This window comes from Anabas testudineus, chromosome 8, assembly GCF_900324465.2.
Source record: "Anabas testudineus chromosome 8, fAnaTes1.2, whole genome shotgun sequence".
In the NCBI taxonomy this organism is placed as follows: Eukaryota; Metazoa; Chordata; class Actinopteri; order Anabantiformes; family Anabantidae; genus Anabas; species Anabas testudineus.
The window spans coordinates 11,768,635-11,786,610 of NC_046617.1; the positions used below are offsets into that span (position 1 = coordinate 11,768,635).

At 40.0% G+C, this 17,976-nt stretch overlaps 1 protein-coding gene across 1 annotated transcript; it reads right to left on the reverse strand.

Annotated features, from left to right (window-relative positions):
- Positions 1 to 6,438: 6,438 nt before the first annotated feature.
- LOC113158921 lies at positions 6,439 to 9,994 on the reverse strand. The gene is made up of 13 exons (XM_026355314.1): positions 9,886 to 9,994; positions 9,588 to 9,694; positions 9,295 to 9,423; positions 9,122 to 9,164; positions 8,862 to 8,912; positions 8,658 to 8,730; positions 8,465 to 8,533; positions 8,279 to 8,368; positions 8,090 to 8,176; positions 7,814 to 7,852; positions 7,415 to 7,489; positions 7,069 to 7,168; positions 6,439 to 6,969 (listed from the first exon to the last, which is right to left on the reverse strand). The coding sequence occupies exons 1-13, from the start codon at positions 9,986 to 9,988 to the stop codon at positions 6,913 to 6,915; spliced, it is 1,023 nt and encodes a 340-aa protein (XP_026211099.1). The 5' UTR covers positions 9,989 to 9,994; the 3' UTR covers positions 6,439 to 6,912.
- Positions 9,995 to 17,976: the final 7,982 nt, after the last annotated feature.

Consider the following 17,976-nt stretch of genomic DNA (forward strand, 5'->3'; position numbering starts at 1 on the left):
TTGTATGTGCACACACATCTGAAAGGCTTTTTTTTTGCACACACATACAAGGATGGAGACTCATCTCAGAGAGCCAAGCAGACAAGAAAATGGGTAGACTTGAGATAACCATATACCATGAAAATGACAAGCAGGGTTGACTGATCAGGAGGAACATGTTTCCAATATGCCATTTTATGCGAGTGATACATTTGAGAAATTAGCTGTCAAGAGAGAGAAAGCTGTTCATGAGGTCCCTTCCAACCTGCTAAAATCAGTCTGACCTTTAAGAAAAAGTTTTCCTTCTGTGCTTTATTTGGACTTTGTTATGGTTTATCAGCTTTTATGTACGTTTTGGGATTATTTATTTATTTGTTTTTATTTGCTATCTCACTTGTAAACCAGCACCAAATGAGTGCGATGGGTGGACGGAACGTGAGCAGAAAATAGATGCATCGACTGCAGCGTGACATTTGGTTCGGTCTGACTGTCCTGCCGACTGAACCCAGAGGAAAGCTTTTAGCTGTGGCTCCTGAGGCTAAGAGAGGGGGAGAGGGTTAAAGACAGATAAGGGTGAGGGATTACAAGGATTTGCCACCATTTATTCTTGTAATTCAAATTACTTGTGTAAGTAACATTGTGTGGGCTGTGGAGCACAATGAGGCTCAGAAGAAGGCCCCAGTATCATCACTTGAGCCATAGCACATGACTTGGCTTTCCAGCTAACCCTGGGAGCTGTCTGTTTACTGATGAATATGCGCGTATGCACGTGTATTGTGCTCTGCTGCATTGCTGGATGACGTGAAGTGCTGATCTATGGCTCAGTGGTGGGGAACTGTAGCGAGGCGGCACTCGCTGGTCAACTGAGGACAACTGAATGTATTTTAACAAGCAGGACTGCATATAAAACAATTCACTCCAGGGCGGAAGTGTTAATGGGAAACACAAGACGGTCATAATCATCTTTATCCTCATCATTCTCATCACCATCATCATTAACTTCATCCCTCCGTCATTGCATTTGACATAATGTGCTGATGCCGATCTCTAGTGCTCAGCTGGGACCTGCCCCAGGGAGAGACACTGTTTAGACAGACACTCCCCATGAGGAGAGGAATGTGCGTCACCTTGGGCCTGCTTGCCTTTTTTCCAGAACCTCCCCTCTTCTTTTTTCTTTTCCTCCCTCTCCCTCCATCTCATTCACATTTTAATATCAATCTCCATGGACTCCATTAGTGCAGCACTTTTTTCAGAGTGTTAATTTGTTTTGTCAAAAGCTTTGTTTATCCCAGATTAATATCTCAATAAACAAAAGAGCGCTGTACTGTGGTAAATGCTAATGATTATACAGTAGAAGGTCTGCGGCCCATGCTGTCGGACGGAGACTCAAACAATGGGAGTTTCTCCACCATTCAAAGCCCTCTAAACCTCTGATTGCAATAATAACACCCTGGGTGCTAATGTACTGCAGTGAACTTGCATTCACCCTCCTTGCCGCTCTCTTTTCTGTCTCCGTCTACGAATGTTTAACGCAGTTTCTATTCCATGCCGGTGGTAAGCTTGACATGTGTGCTTCACTGGTCAGGTAGGAAGTTGTTTAAAAGGTTTGACACACCTTTGACACTGCTGTCTCACCTCTGCAGCTTACTGTCAGTGGAGAGTAAGATGTAGCATAGTTCAGTCTATCATTAGACAGCAAAGGTCCCAGCAGGCCTGCAGTCCACCGACCCTTTTGCACACAGACCTTTTTATTTTTATTTCCAGTGATTTGTTCAGCCCATATCGCACCAGGAGCACAGTTTTGAAGAGGATGAGCTAACAGACACAGAGTCATTATTGCATGTCTGCACTGACCGACCAAGAGGGGACAAAGCAGGGACAACATCAGCAGAGATGTCACAAACGTCACAAATTCATAGCCATAGGCAGTAAAAGAGGGAGGACGGCTTGTCAGTGAGGCTGTGCAGGGATTGGATTCAGGGATAAAGAGCTGGTTGTGTGCTGGTTTGTCTCCAACAGCTTTCTGGTGGTGGTTTGCAGGCCAGAGGTTGTCAGTATATGATTTAAATGATCAAGCAGGCATGTTGGATCTCAATTTCTAAACAGAACAAAGCATATCTGCCTGTTGAGTGAGAACAATGATGGTCTTGTTTTGGTTCCTTTAAAAATGTGAATATAATCCACTGCTGCATCAGCCGATCAAAGCAGGATTTTTAAAGTGCTAACAAATGCGACAGAATTTTCCTTTAGAGATTAAGATTTTTAAAGATTAAAGTAAATATAAACAATCATAAAGTACTATCCTGTTACTGGTCTTAATATACAGTAGTTTTAAGCATATGTAGGGATATGGCATAACGCCAGTGATGAGAAGTGTGCTGTTTCTTGTTTGTGTTGAATATGTATGGGCAGCTGTGCCAGCAATTCAGGCCCGTGGCCATCTTTGATGCACAGGGTGGGACCAACAACAGAGGGGCTTTTGGGTACGATGGGGCTCTCCAGATGTTAAATATGTCTAAATATGAGGCTCATTTTACATAGAGACCTCAAGATCCAAAACCAGAACAAGACTATGCTTTCATACACAGACATATACAGATTGTACGTCTGTGTGTGTGTCACATTAGGTACAGTTAGTTTTACACAATGAAGAGGAGAAAGACATGGATCTGCTATGTTGAGATGATTTCCATCAACATAGAGCATCAGCAGGCTGAATGTGTAATCTCCAGGCATGCTTTTTCTATTTCTTCCATTTCCCCCTCTTGGTGCACTGTATCTGGGAGTGGGCAGAAGCTAAACATAAACTGTGCCTGGAGGTGTTTATTGATGGCTGTAGTGACCGCCATCCCTTAATCATCCTTGGGCTTTTTCTGAAAAAACCCAACCCCGTATCTGGTTATAGCAGATGTAAATGGAATATTCTCAGCGAAGTATTAATGAGCTCAGTACAGTAGAAGCTGATCAGTATTGGACATCCCTGAAAAGCTTAAATTTATGGGAATATATTTGGGTGATGGTGGTTTTATATAGCCGGCTGTAGGCGTTGGTAGAAAAATTAATACTGACATTGTGCCATGTGGGATTCTACATTAAGCACCATTTACAGAGCTTTCTGTGATTTTTCTATGAAATAGATCATTTATCATGTACTGCTGAGACATTTGTAAACTGAGGTTAATATACCACTATGATTCTGTTGCTAATTTCCCTTTATAGTGAGAAACGATGTTCATTTGTTTGATTTGATATATTTCTCACAGTCATTGCTTTGACAGCTGCTTAGGCCAAAGGGGATGATTTTCTGTGAGTGTTTGCATCTTCGCAGGTCCGAGTGACCTTGTATGAGCACATATTAATAAAAAAAAAAAAAAAAAACTCTTGAAAATATGCACCGTTTATGCTTCAGGATTTCTCTGGTAACATATTGCAGAGGCTCAGGTGTGGGTTTGTGAGTCTCTCTGTGTGTGGTTGTACACTGATGTACAGTATAATTGCTGGTGTGATCGTGCCTGTGCCAGTGTGATAAACCTTGAACAGAACACAGACTTATTTATTTTGTTGCTGCACCATATTCATATAAGCATCAATAGATTTACAGTACCTCATGATTTAAACAAATAATGAAAAGACGTCTTTAACTTCAAATGCAATGCTTATGTTTTATTCATGGGCTGTCCTGCAGGTTATGACAGCTTTGTGCTGCTCATCTATGTACCATGGGAAGCTGGGGGACTGGAGCCATGCAACCCAGACCCTTCCTGAGTCAGCTCCCCTTTGAACTACACACTGTATGCATATGCAGATTTGACCTGGTGGCTGGGATGATGATTCTGTCAAACACTGGTCTGTGTCCAAAGCGTACTACACAAAGTGATCAAAGAGATGCAGAAAAAAAAGCAAGCTGTCAATTCAGGGCACAAAACCCAGAGTCCCAACAACTCTTAGTGTTTGGACAAGGATTAGTAAGAGCTATACACACCAGCGAGGATGAGAGGACTGGTCCCATACTAATCTGGAGACATCAAGGCTTTGTTTCACTACACTAACCCTGAGTCTGTATTACTGAGACCAGCCACAGCGATGCTGTCAACCATCTCATGTGTACAGTATGTGTATGTACCTGTAGACCTGTGGGCATACGTGCTCAGCAGGATTCAGCTTTACAAACCGTCAGTCAAGGGTAATTATTCATACCGTGTGGTGTGATCCCTGATGTAATCTTTTATTAACTGCAGTGTGGGTACAGCTTGCTGATTTCTGAACGCAGCACTGTTTGCTTGCTGCTGTCTGTTCGGCCCAACCTTTAGTGCAATCCAGAGTAAGCATAAATAGTGTGATCAGATAGAAGGAACTTAGGGATAACACAGGAAAGTGTCAGGGTTCTTGCAGCTCATCTAGCTTCTCCTAAGCCTTCTTACCCCTGCTGTGTTGTGATCAGTGTTCAGCTCCCACTGAGTTTTGTTTCACTGACGGCTCATAATCCGGTGGAGTGTGATTGGTAACTAATTAAACAATTTCTAATTATTATGTGCATCAAAACATTTGGTAATCTTCTGTAAGTGCAGCCTTCTTGCCACTTTGTCTCTACCATGAACCTGTCTCATCCATGACACACTGTACCTGTACCCATCCACCCATCTGCGCAGACCATGCCTCGCTCGTGCCCCTTCACTGAAACTCCCCGAGAGGGGAGGCTCTGAGTCCTTGATCATTCAATCACCCTCGTTTTACCAGCACTACAGCAACACTTTCACAGAGTGACAGACCAAACGTGAGCAACACAGCCTCTAAGCCCTGATACACTCACTTCTTGGCATTCAGTCCATCTGGGAGGTAAAAAAAGGGGTTTCTTTCAAGGTCATTGCACATTTAGGAGAGCTTAAAATAGAGTCAAACATTGACAAACCAAGACTCAAAGCAACTCTCAGCAGGTCTCAAGAGTAAAGAGGTGTATTAAAATACAGCCTGAACCTGTATGTTTGACTCTCACTGTAATTACACTAGTACTACACACTTAGCCACAGGGTACAAGTACATATACAGCATGTAACACTTTGTAGAGGATGTTATTTAATTACTGTCCCTTTAACTGTAAGAGCACTATACGAGAAAAGACTGTGATCAACCATACACACACACACTCTGATTGCATATGAGCACACAATAGTCTATCAGCAGTATTGTAAAGGGGCCTTGATTTATTAAAACAAATGCATATGTATATATACTTTCACGCACAGTAAGTGAGTAAAAATAGAACATATACTGTATGCTTGGGAATTTTGAGGATATAGGCCTACATATCTGGAATAAATGCGCATTAACCTCATCTGTATTACTCAAACAAATATCAGAGGAATTATGACTTTGACTTTCTGTGTTGTCTTGACTATGTACTGCCCCCTTGTGGCAGTCAGTAGACTTTCTAGGTGGTTCAGTGGTTCATAAAGCAGGGTAAAAATGACCAGTCACCAGTGGAGTGGAGTTTACTATTTATTTCAAAATCAATCTAATCATTGTTGCTATATTTTAACTGATCAATAACAAAGCAAAAGCAATACATATAATAATAATATAAAAAAAAAGCAGAAACAGTAGGATATTTAAATTTGAAAATTACTGTAAAGGAAAGAAATAAATTGTTATGTAACACAACTGCAGTTAAAATTATTCGACTCCAATGAATTTATGAGGGTTTTTATGTTAAACAATTCATTTTTATATATTAGATTTGTGGAGTGGTGTTATTGAATAGACAATGGAAATATAAATGTACTCTTTCAATAAAATAGAAATATTTAAGGAGGTTCATAAAAGTCATAATTATTACGCAAAAGTTATAATTATCCATTTGTATCTAGCATTGCTAAAATTAAATCACATACTAATATAAGCCTAACTTATCTCATTACAAGAAAAAGGTAGTGGCTATAAAGATACTTCTAATTCCCAAAGACACAGTTGAAAAGTCTTGTATTACAGAGATTTGCAAGAGGACTTGATGAAGGCAGCATTAAAAGTATCGGTATATACATAATGTAAAATGAAAAATAAAAAAAACAACAGTCCAAGCAGGGACCTCATGCTCAGAAACTTCACCACACTCCACCCAGTGTTGAGTTGAGTTGAGAGTAGGAACTGTCTGGACATGTGGATCTGCACACACAAGGCCTATGACAAGAAGAACACCCCCCCCCCCAGCAGCCATGCATGGAGGTGGGTCCGTCCTGGTTTTGTGCAGCAGGAAGTGGTAAACTAAACCAAGCGACTAACATCATGTATTCTTTGAATTACCACGATTTTTATGTTCTCATTATCACTGAACAATGATCTCAAACACACATCTGAGTTAATCAAAGCTTGGTTCAAAAAGTTCTCCATCTTGGAGAGTACAGTAGGTAAACTAATATAATATAATATAATATAATATAATATAATATAATATAATATAATATAATATAATATAATATAATATAATATATGTCAGTTGTTTATACATTATATATATAATAAATATATAGATATGTTCTCACAGCTGTGAATGTGGTACATTTTCTGACATGTTTTGGTCCACCCATCCTTTGGTCAAGCCAAGCATATAATATTCTCAAAAACATAAAACATGTGTCTTCCATGTCAATGATTTGGCAAAAAGTAAAACTCCGATCATCTTAAAGAAATAATTCTTTCAACAGATATAACATTTGTAATCATAAAAAAATGTACTTTGAAAAGATATTTACGAAAAAAGATGCTGAAGAAATTATGGTGATCAAAAATAACCGGGACAAAAATAATATTATCAGTGCCAGACGAGATCCAAAGGAGCAGCCAGTAAATGCACCTCATGTCCTAACAGTGAGAACGATTTATAATATAAAATTAATAATAATCTTCTATCATGATGATTGTTGTTATTGTTCTTATTCTTTAGTATTTATTTATACTACAGTGTTTCATCCTGAGTGTCGACTCCACGTCAGTGTCCTGCAAACAAAGAACATGCTAAATCAAAGAGAAACAACACAAAAACAACATTTTAACGGAAAAGGGAACTAAAACACATATAGAAAGTTATCTACTTACTAAAGCAGTAGAGCTGCTGCTGATCTGGTCTGGGTTAAAGCTGGATTTGTTCGCCAAAGCTGCGGCTTCACCTGTCATGTCAGAGCATTGGACAGCAGTTCTGGAGACAGAAATGGCGAGGAAGAGATACATGAACCTCTGCACAGGAATGGTTTATGCTCACTTCTAGATGTCAGGCATTGTCTGAAGTTTAGGCTGACCCGTCAGATTCGGGATGGGGTGCACGAAGCAGTTCATAAAGTTACTCCTGACAGCTGTCCAAACATCAGCAATATGCCAAGTGTAACAGGTATAATGAAACTGGAAAATTGGAAAGCAGAGTGACAGAAAGCAAGAGGCATCTCACCGCTGATCCAACAGCAGCGGCTGTCCTTCAGGACCGCGATCACCTTGAGTATGCCCATTGTTCATGTTCAAGGTCCTGGAGAAGAATTCACAGTCATTATAATGTTGTCATGCTGCTGTGCTGAATCTCCTCTTCCTTTGTGATTCTTTTGTCACTTTTTTTTTTTTTATTACATCCGATACAGAACCTGTAGGTCGTTTGCTGTAGAGTAATTAAACTTACTGCAAAAATAATAATAAATATTTCATGCTGCTATTTCACCTGCTAATAGGAATTGATTAGCCTTTTGGAGACACGAATAGAAAACATTAATGTATATATTTGCTAAAGAACAAATTCTGACCTCACATATAACATTTATAAGAGCCATAAACTGCATTGTTAATTAAATTCCATTACCTCACAGTATTTACTCCTCCTGGATCATCCTTCGAGATCCTGCCACAAAAATAATAGTCAAGTCTAATATTATTAGGAAGTACTAAGACGAATTAATAACAATCACACTGACACACACAAAGCTACTTCGGTCATCAAGGTGACCCAATGTCTCCACTACACTTCTTTTTAAGAATGGCATGAAATATCCTCTTAGAAACCTCATTGTCTAACTGCGCAGCAATGAGAAATTGGCTAAAGGCACAAGGAAAAAAAATCAATTTTCTCAAAGCTCACTTTTTAGTTGGCTGCATTTTTTCATTGCCTATGTTGCAGACCAGACCAGGGGTTTGTTGAGTTTTGTCATCAGCCTTAGGATCAATACTGTGGAGACAAAGGTAGCTTTAAGCAGCATGAAGTCTAAACATAACAGTTTTACAAACAGGCTAACAAGAGGTCAGCATTGTAAAATAGTAGCCGCCTAACCTGTGAACATGGGCAGCTCCAAATGTGTTTCCTCTCAAGTCATTTTCACCACTTGCATGTGGATCAGTTACAGAGGGTATTTCAACAAGGCTATTAGAAAGAAGAAAACATTTTTTAAAATAACTTCAGAGGACAAATGTAGTTTCACTGATGTGTGCTGAAAGTAGCTTCTCAGTGCCAGCTCACCTGAAATCACTGTGTGGATTTTTACAATCGCCAGCTGTGATGTCCTGGGCCTCACGTCCTTGATTTGGTCTTAAAGTGACATTCAAACATAAATTCACATTCAACTATAATGAAAATGTCCAGTCGGTGGGCAATGTGCAAAATGTTTAAATTAACAATAAGTGGTTGCTACTGCAAACAGAACAGCACTCACTCCTGTTTCTTTTTCCAACACCCACAAAACATCACAATCCCAATGACCAGCATCGCACCGAATAATACACCAACTGGACGAACAGACAAAATTACAAGTTAACATGTTGTCTTACATAAATTCATCTTAGTTATTTAAAACTAATATTGTCAGAAAAATATCGAGAATAAGACCCCTAGTGTCACACAAAATAGATCCACTCACTGATGAGGCCCCATGGTGTGGTCAAATCACGGACATCGGGATTCATTCTCTCTGTTTGAAAGAGATCAGATGTTGTTGTCGTAATTGTATTATTATCCATATGCCCCCTTTAAAAGTACTGGAACAATGCAAATAATTCATTTGTAATTCATCTGTACACTGAAGACGTTGCATTGCTGTTCATATATATTCAGAGGGGACTGAGATATGATGTGAGTGTAAGGAGTAAAGTTAAAGTTAAAACATCTAGATTGTCTTACCAGAAATCTTAAATTCCTCACAGGTCTCTTTCACATAATTACCCTTGGAAAAAAAAAAAGGTCTACATGATAAGACTGCATAGTAATTTTTCCACATGTACTGTACAACGTCAAGTCAATAACACATATATGGGTTCAGTTCATGGTGGGAATTAAAACAGAGGAAAACTTACATTTGGTACTATGCATTGTATTCTCAGGTCACTGCACTCCCTTGTAATAATTGAACAGTTGTCCATGCTTAAGACTACATTCAAAAGGAGATTATCTTGTTTTCCGGTCTTAGCATTAGCAATCAAAGTCTGTTGAAAGAATAATAACATCATCAGTGAGTTGTTCACTTTCACTTTCACTTTTGCATTCTTAGTCTCTCTGTTTTCTTCTTTAAGGACACATAAAACCTTTGTGATCGTTATTTTGTATAATAGTATATTGTGTAATAAAATCTGAAAAAAAATCAACAAACCTGATTAGAATAAACATTAACCTCAATTACAGCGACACAGTCGTAAGGGAATCTGTACCCCCTGGGAGTTTTGATGTCATCGCATGACGCGTTTTTCTGTGTGCACTCTGTAATAAGACAACAATGTCAGACATTATGTCATTAACAACATTAGAGCTCTCTACAAACGTCCTAAATACAAAACACACAACTGAAAAAAGTCAAAACCGACAGGGCCCGTATTACCGGAAGAAAATAATAAAATCAAAACACAGGAGAACAAGAAGGAAATACATTTCCACAGTGCTCCAGCTCTTACCTATTGTTTTGGCAACACAATGTGGCAAAATCACGATACCAATTAGAAATAAATGAAAGCTCATTTTCCTGAAGAAAGGTACAGCTTGTTTAAACTGGTTCATGAAAATAACGGAAGCAGGAAGTAGAAGCAGGATGTGTAATTAAAAAAAAACCATCTCCAGGAACATGTGTGTGATGTGAGTGCGGCAACTAAAGACTACTGTATGTAATTCTTGTACAAAAAAGAATATAGTTACCCATTATCTAATTTATTTAGAAATTTTACTTTACTTGTTTTTTTTATTGTTATTATAAGATGTTATCATTTTGAGAAACACATTTCCTCTAATATTGTTGTTTTTCAATATTAAGTTACTCCAGTGCCAAAAAACCGGCACACACCGAAGCTGTCTATCTCACATCTGACCCAATCTGACTCTGTGTTCTGCAGTCAGAGGTTGTTTATGTTCATTTTAACCGTGTCTGTCAAGATGCATTACAATTTCTTGTTTTGAGTTATCAGAACTGCAGTTTAGCTCACCAAACACAAGGGGAGGCCATTGTGCTGCGGGCTAGAGACACAGCACTAACAGGTGGCTGTTTTGAATAGACATTAAGTTGCCACTGGATTATTATTTATTTATAGATCAGACCAAATGAAAGAGAAGACAGCAAATAATGCACATTTATTTATGTTGTGGTTCCAACATGCTCTCAAGGCAGTATATGCCTAAGATAAGAACATTGTGCAGCACAGTATGAATTCTGTATTGAGGCATGGTGTTTCTATTTATCCCTGTTGAGTTGCATATGTTATAGCAGACAGGTCATAGACGCAGATTGGCAGCTCTTAGAAAACAGAGCCTCGAGTACTCAAAGAGACCTCTGTCATTTCCCTTTCACACACACACTCGCACAATCACAGTGCAAAGATAAAGCCGAAGCCGTCATGGTGCAGCACGCTTCATTTACACTGCATCTTCTCTGGTCCACCGAGAAAACACAGACCGTAGTCTGTGTCACTCAATATGGGCCCCTCTCAATCCCTTCAACTACAGTATGTCAACTTCCCATCCTCCATTCCTCTGTGCCTGTCCACCTCCCTTTTGCCCATCCCTGTCTCTCTTACGCAGCAATAGTCCAAAATTTCCAGCCAAAACAGCCTCTCAAGATTCCACCTTAAATATATAGTAATTGTTACATCAGCTAAGATGTGGGTATTGAAGCCAAGTGGATTTACTGATTAAACATTTTGGTGTGCCTAACCAGTTTGCATCATTGTTAATAGTTTCATCACTCAAGATCCTGAATGAGTAAAGACCACATCATCACACAACAAGCACGAGCAAGAGGGAGTAAATGGACTTGGCTCCGCTTTCCCGGGGGAAATCTGTATGGGAGTGGATTTATCATATCCATTTTACAGATGTCTATATATATAAAGAGACAGTGGGATGCTTGGATGGCCTACCATCCTGCTCCCTATCCACAGAGCCCCTGCATAAAACAGAGTAGAGCAGCAGTGACGCAGAACAGCCTGAAAACACATACAAAGATAGGAACGTGAGCCCACACTTACATACGTACACAGCCTAAAAGATCAATGAGAGATAAACAGCTCTCTTCCTATCTCACTGCCACCCCCTCAATAACTCAGTCATGTCCATGTAGACGATGTAGTCCTCTACGAGTTTTAAAGGCAGAAAGTTTTGGCTTTGTTGTTTGGTATAACAAATTACTACCATAAGAAGTGTACAGCAACGGTAACTGCTATGAATGCTGATTCTAAAAAACGGGGGGCACAATTCAGGGCGTGTGAGTTGTGCAGTCGGAGCTGAGGCACAGCAACACCCTGAGAATCCTGAGCAGCTCTGAAACAATAGTGCTGGCTGGTTAATGCCCGTCCAGTCCTTTACATGGCAGTTTCTCTAAAGCCCATGATTGAACCATGACTAGGAAAATCCACCAGTCACTAGGGATGCATTCAAGTAAAATGATTTCAAGACCATAAGTTTAAAACAAACTAATTGCACCAGAAATATTAAAACACATTTGTCCATATATTTGGCTCAGTATAAAGCCTGGAATGCACAAAGGGGAATACACACAGCGAGCACAGTAAGAACACCAACACAAGCGCGCGCTGACATTATTAACTTGCATACAGAGAAATATGTACACTGTAATTACATACATGTGGGTTTCACCCAGCTCACCCACAGTATAGTAATGTGTCAGTGAGTTCTGTTATGCATAAACATTCAATCATCCTGTGGTTATGTGGTTACATTTTGGCATTTTCAAACAAAAGCATGAATAGCTAGTAAAAGCAAATTAGCAAGAATATTTTTTCATGCTGGGTGGGAGTGAAGGTGTGATGGAAATATTTAAACTCTCGGGTCATATACACATGTACAAAGCGCATACACATTCAGTATCATAGCCCCTTCAATAGTCAGTCAACTCTGATGTCCAAAAACCACAGCTGCCCTTTACAGAGCTCGGTTAGCCTGGCACAGAAACTTGATCCTGCTGAGAAAGTCTTATAAAGGGAAACAAATAAAACAACCCATTCAAAAAAACACCTCTCTTCAACAGGGCCAAACATGCAAGATCTGCACGATATTTGCTTACAGGCCATCTCCTTCCCAAGGGTCTATCAGTGTCTAAATATTTACAGTTTATACATACATACATATATTTAAACCTGGTGATGTGGTGTAATTTACATTACTCTATAAAAACCACAAACAGCCTCATCAAAGCGCTGCACAGTGTGATGCACGGCTCTTCTTGTTCACAGGCAGCTGAGGCTCATGTTGTGCAATACCATAGAGCAACTTGGACAGGCTTTATTAATCTGTTTTCCAGCTCAATCTCCTGAGAGGGATCTCTGTCAGAAAACAAACTTCTCTACTGGAAGCATGGCCTCCAGTTAAACTTGTTCAACTTCTGCCTTCTCTCTGTGTGCTTCACTCTCTTCCTTCTTCTGTTTTCTCTCCTGCTCCACTTTTCTTCCCGTGTTATCTGTTCCCTCTCTCTCTCTCTCTCTCTGTGCTCTTTACTCTCTTTTAGCATAATATTTTCCCCTGTGTTTCTTCTCCGCGCTCTTCATTTCTTTTCCCCCTCTGAGTCGTTGCCGGTGTAAGTCTCAGTGTTTGGCTGGGCAAAAACAGGGCAAGCGTGTCTTGTTACAGGACTCCGGGCCGTCTGATAAAGCCCTGCATTGTGAAGCATAATCCCTCAGAAACAATCAGGATTTTTATACTGTGCCCTCTGTTATTTCTGGAGCCTCACACGTAAATATACACAAAAGCACGTACATGCACAGACAATGCAGCATGTGCACACGCAACTTTGCTCACAAATGCCGCTGTTTGTTCTGATGTACTAACAAGTATAAGCGCAAGCACTGGCATGCACATGGCATGTGAGCTCATGAGAAAGTATGCGAGAATTTCACATTAAACTACCCATTTGGTTAATTTTGTTTATAGGTTGCACACCCCTTCCCGTAATTCACAGCAGAACCCATGACTGTCTCACCTACAGCGATGAGTGAGAGTTTCAGAGGACAGGGATTTGTAAATGGGAGTTGCGGCAGGGCTGTAAAATGTCAGGTAACTCCGTGTGTCTATCACTGTCATATTTTGTTAAGGCTGCTCTTCTGTAGCTGTTCACACTTGGCTGAGCCCTATTGTTAAATAAACAAAGCCTCGTGATAGGCTGTGCTGCGGATTGGTGAGGAGATCACCTGAAAAACAGGAGAGAGGAGGAGAAAAGAGGACAAGAAATGATTTATTAAACTATTTTCAAATACCAAAAGGATGCTTTTCAATTTGACTTTGCTCACGAAAAGCAGATGTTCACTGTTAACAAGTTAAATTGCTCAGCTGCTCTATATTCCAGAGATAGCTGTTCAGTATGTATGCAGGTAGATACTGGGATTGTCTTCCTGTCACTGGCATCATTCTTCATTTTGCAACAGGAGGTTTCCTTCACCAGCTTTTCCACCCCTGTCATCATCTGTCACTGTGAAAAAGAGGAATGAAAAACATAATTATAGGACAGATGTAACCGTAATTCAACCCACAGGTTTAACACTGGTGACAATGGTAGCCAGCAGCTGTAACTGTCAGACTCACACCGCTCAACAATTACGACAAATAACTGTAAACTGTTTACTGTATAGTGTTTCCCAATAGCGCCGGAAAAAGATATAATCCAAAAGACACACGAAAGCACAACAGTAAAGGAAAAACAGACAAGCATGGGCAACAGATATATTCGAAAGTATCTATCACTGTTATTAAAGATGACATCTGCTACTCACTGCGCTGTGGTTGCTGACTTCTATCTACCACTTACACAACCTCTCTTGGCAAGTGAAGTTTTAGTAGATCAGCAGCAGCACACACACACACACACATTAATCACTAGCTCACCTCTTTCATAACTAGGAATTACAGGGATATTGGCGGGTGTCTGCACTGTGCATAGTCATTAAACTATTGGCACTAATCTACAATCACACTTACATGCACAAAAGGGCAGTGAGAAAAAGGGGTGTCTCCTTCTGTCTTCTGTTTCTTTTCTGCAGAAAGAAAGAGAAAGAGACCATTTGTTTCTGGGCTCCAACAAGCTTGCTTCACTGCAGAGTTGTGACCCCAGCACCTCAGGTAATTTAATTCCCTGTCTTATTGCAGACAGTTGCTGGTGACAACTGGAGTTATAACCTACTGATAGTACTATCTTCATTATCACAGGCACACACTGCATTCACATACAACACACATCCGTATACTGTCCCGTAAACAATACTGGATCATAGACACACTTGTATCTGTTACACTTGCTAACAACCTCACACATCATGACATGATAAATTGTGGTAAAGCACGCTAAAAATTTGCTATCACAAGGTGAAATCTAAGTTGCCAATTAAAGCTAGGCTGTGCAACGTCTGCTGAAAACTAGTAACTATGGCTGCAAATGGTAACAAGATTGAATTGATTTGTCTGTAGTGTCTGTTTTACCTTTGTAATGACACCACTGACATTTTTGTCTGAACACCACATAAAGAGAAGAATCCTAAAGCCAGTGAACAGACTCAGAAATGTGAGTTATTCAGCAATATCTATCTGAAGGATTTCTTTTATAAGCCCATCAACATCAGCCAAACACACCAATGCTCTCCAGACATATATTCATGTATTACTATAAAGGGTAAAATGGTGTATGGGGGACAGTAGCAGCACATTGTGATGGTATGTGAAAGGGAAAGAATGCCACACACACACACACACACACACACACACACACACACACACACACACACACACACACACACTACACACACACACATGTATTCAAGTGTGTACATGTACAGTCATACCCATTTAAAGACATACCAACAATGCACAGTCTACTGTGTAATAACACAGATGCACATGCACATACTAATACATACTAATAGTATGTATGAAGACACAGATGTACGCTGATCCAATATTTTACACAGCTGTCAATTGTTTCTCAAAACATATATTTTACATTGAATATTATGATGTTCACATGAGTAATAGTCTGCTTAAGTGAACAAATGGACTGTTGTCAGAATCCTCCTACTTGCATTAACATGGGCTGAGTGTCCTCTCACTTTTACCACAGCATGTGAATGTGTATGTTGCGGAAGACTTGTTGACCTTGGTACCCACCTCTCTGCGGTCATCACTGACACCTCACAGACTATTGTTTTCATTCTCATGATCTTGTTTTTGCATTCCTGTCTCCCCTCGGTAGCCTGCAAGTTAAAGAACAAACATGAACACACACACACACACACACGTACACACACTGCATCTCTCATTCTACACACCACGTTCGACAAAGTGTCTTGTCTGGGTCCTGTTAGATAAGGTTGTTTTATTGAAGAATGTCATGTCAAAGTCTAACTTGCTCATTGTGATTTCCAGTCTGATTGTTCCCTGCATGTTTTTCTCCTATGCCTTGAAAGTCTGAGTAAACGTGTTTTGCTATGTTTTTGCCAGATTGGCTGAGATTAACTCGGTGAAGATCCTCAACAAAGCAAAACTGCAGGTAGCTAAGGTCAACCTACCCTGAAAGAATCTGCTCGACACAAATGTAAACACACCACACATTGTGGCGCCATGTCTTATCAGGTAACCTTTCACTGTTTGGCACTTTTTGTCGTTTATCACCTCTTCACCTCTTTCTCTTCACCAACAGTATGACCTAAAAGGTGGTAAACAGTGGTGTGTGAATATGTTCTGCTTTATTAGCTGTATGTGTTATATTCAGCTATTCTAGGTTGCAGAAGGAAAACTTCAAAAGAAGCTGTTGCTTGTTCAGAAACAGTTTTTGTTCCTTTTTCTTGTGTGTCAACTCACAACATGAGTTCTGTTCATCTCTGAGGAATCTAATGTTTAATTATTTAAAAAGGTTAAGAGGAAACTAGGTTCTTAGAAAACTGTGCTGTTCAAATTCTTGTTACGGAGACATCAGAGAATTTCTATTTCTATTTCCAGGAAGCTAAAACATATCCCCCTCATACATGCTTCACACTGTGACTGATGCAAGTTCCTAATTTTGTCTCCCTCATTAGCAATTCAAAGCAGCCTAAAAATGCTTCATGTGATGAGCACAGTATGTAACATGGTGCACTGAGCAGCAGTGCCACCATTGCTATGTGGTACTATCTTTATTAAATGAAAAGTACGTGTGTGCTGACTGGGATCTGACAAATCAGCTATGTATTTACTGTTGTGTGCACGACGAGTTGCACAACAAAGTTTCCACATTTGACCATGATTGTGCTTATGATGTCCGTGCATAGCTCCCCAACAGGTCTTTGAGAGGTGATCCCTTTGCTCACTTAATGAGCCATTATGTCTTTGTACAGCACGTCCCAAGCCCACAAGAGCTGAGAGAGAAAACAGAGGAAGCAAAATGATTGATCTAACCGGGAACATACAAACTAATGTCTTTGACAGACTCATCAGGACACAATGTGCCCACATGCAGTCCTAATGGATGTGGGCAGTACATTCACAGACTCATTACTTTGGGAGATTTAGAAAAATGCATAGCAGTGAGGCTGGGGGAGCAGACCTGAACTTGAGCATACTAAAGACCCCATTAATCCTTTTTAATGCTATTTAGAATTGGACTACAGCTGGATAAGAGGCCAGCTGAGTTCCAGAGGCTACATCTTTAATCCCTTAGAGACCCGCAGTGAAAGGCTCCTACTTAACAAAAATTCATATGCAAGGAAATTTACTTTCCTCTTCACAGTTGAATCAATTTACAGCATTAAGCAGCTTTTACTTGGTGGTAAACAAAGATAAGTTTAATTTACATGAAGACTGTGCAAAGATGGATGTTTCACATCTCCATCAAAAGTGCTATTTCTTCACTTTAAACAGTAGCAGAGGTTTGTGAATGGACTTTGCCTAAGCTGCAAATGCATTGATGTTCTTATCAATGTCAGACAAAACCAAACAAAATGGTATGAATGTCTTTTCTTCAGACAGGAGGAGATATGCAGGTGAGCCAAGTGCTTTCTGCAGCACATAGGATTCTCTCACATCTGCCCTGAGATTTTTGCATCTGTCTAGTTTCACAAAAAGTATAATCTTATCAAAGAATTGAAGGAAGTGTGAGGAAGTGGGGGAAACTGGGTGTAGTTTTCTTTTGCATTGGAGTGTGTGAAAGATAATGGCTTTCACCTGTTAAGAGAGTCAAATACCCCTAAATGACCACAGTGTAAGACCTTTGTTCTTAGTGTGTGCGCAGCCACAACAGTCTGGACCTCAGTAATCTGAACATACAGAATTTGCCTCTGCTTGTCGACCCCCATTCATTTCTGTTAGGGCCAAAGGGTTAGTGAGGAGGAGACGGTCACAGTGTAAACCAGATGTCATGTTTGACAAGGTGTGTAAGTTCAGCTCAGTGAAGCAGCCTATGTCTCAATAACCTCAGTCACACACACACACACACACACACACACACACACACACACACACACACCTAAACATAAGAAAATAACCAGAAGTGAGGCAGACACAGACAGACAAGAACCTGTCACACA

Excerpts from the sequence above, each read along its gene's own strand:
- LOC113158921 (XM_026355314.1), bottom strand. The coding sequence starts at position 9,988 with ATGAACCAGTTTAAACAAGCTGTACCTTTCTTCAGGAAAATGAGCTTT. Across the intron at positions 8,913-9,121 it reads TGAGGAATTTAAGATTTCTG|AGAGAATGAATCCCGATGTC; the intron begins GTAAGACAATCT and ends TCTTTCAAACAG. Across the intron at positions 8,177-8,278 it reads GGAGCTGCCCATGTTCACAG|TATTGATCCTAAGGCTGATG; the intron begins GTTAGGCGGCTA and ends TTGTCTCCACAG.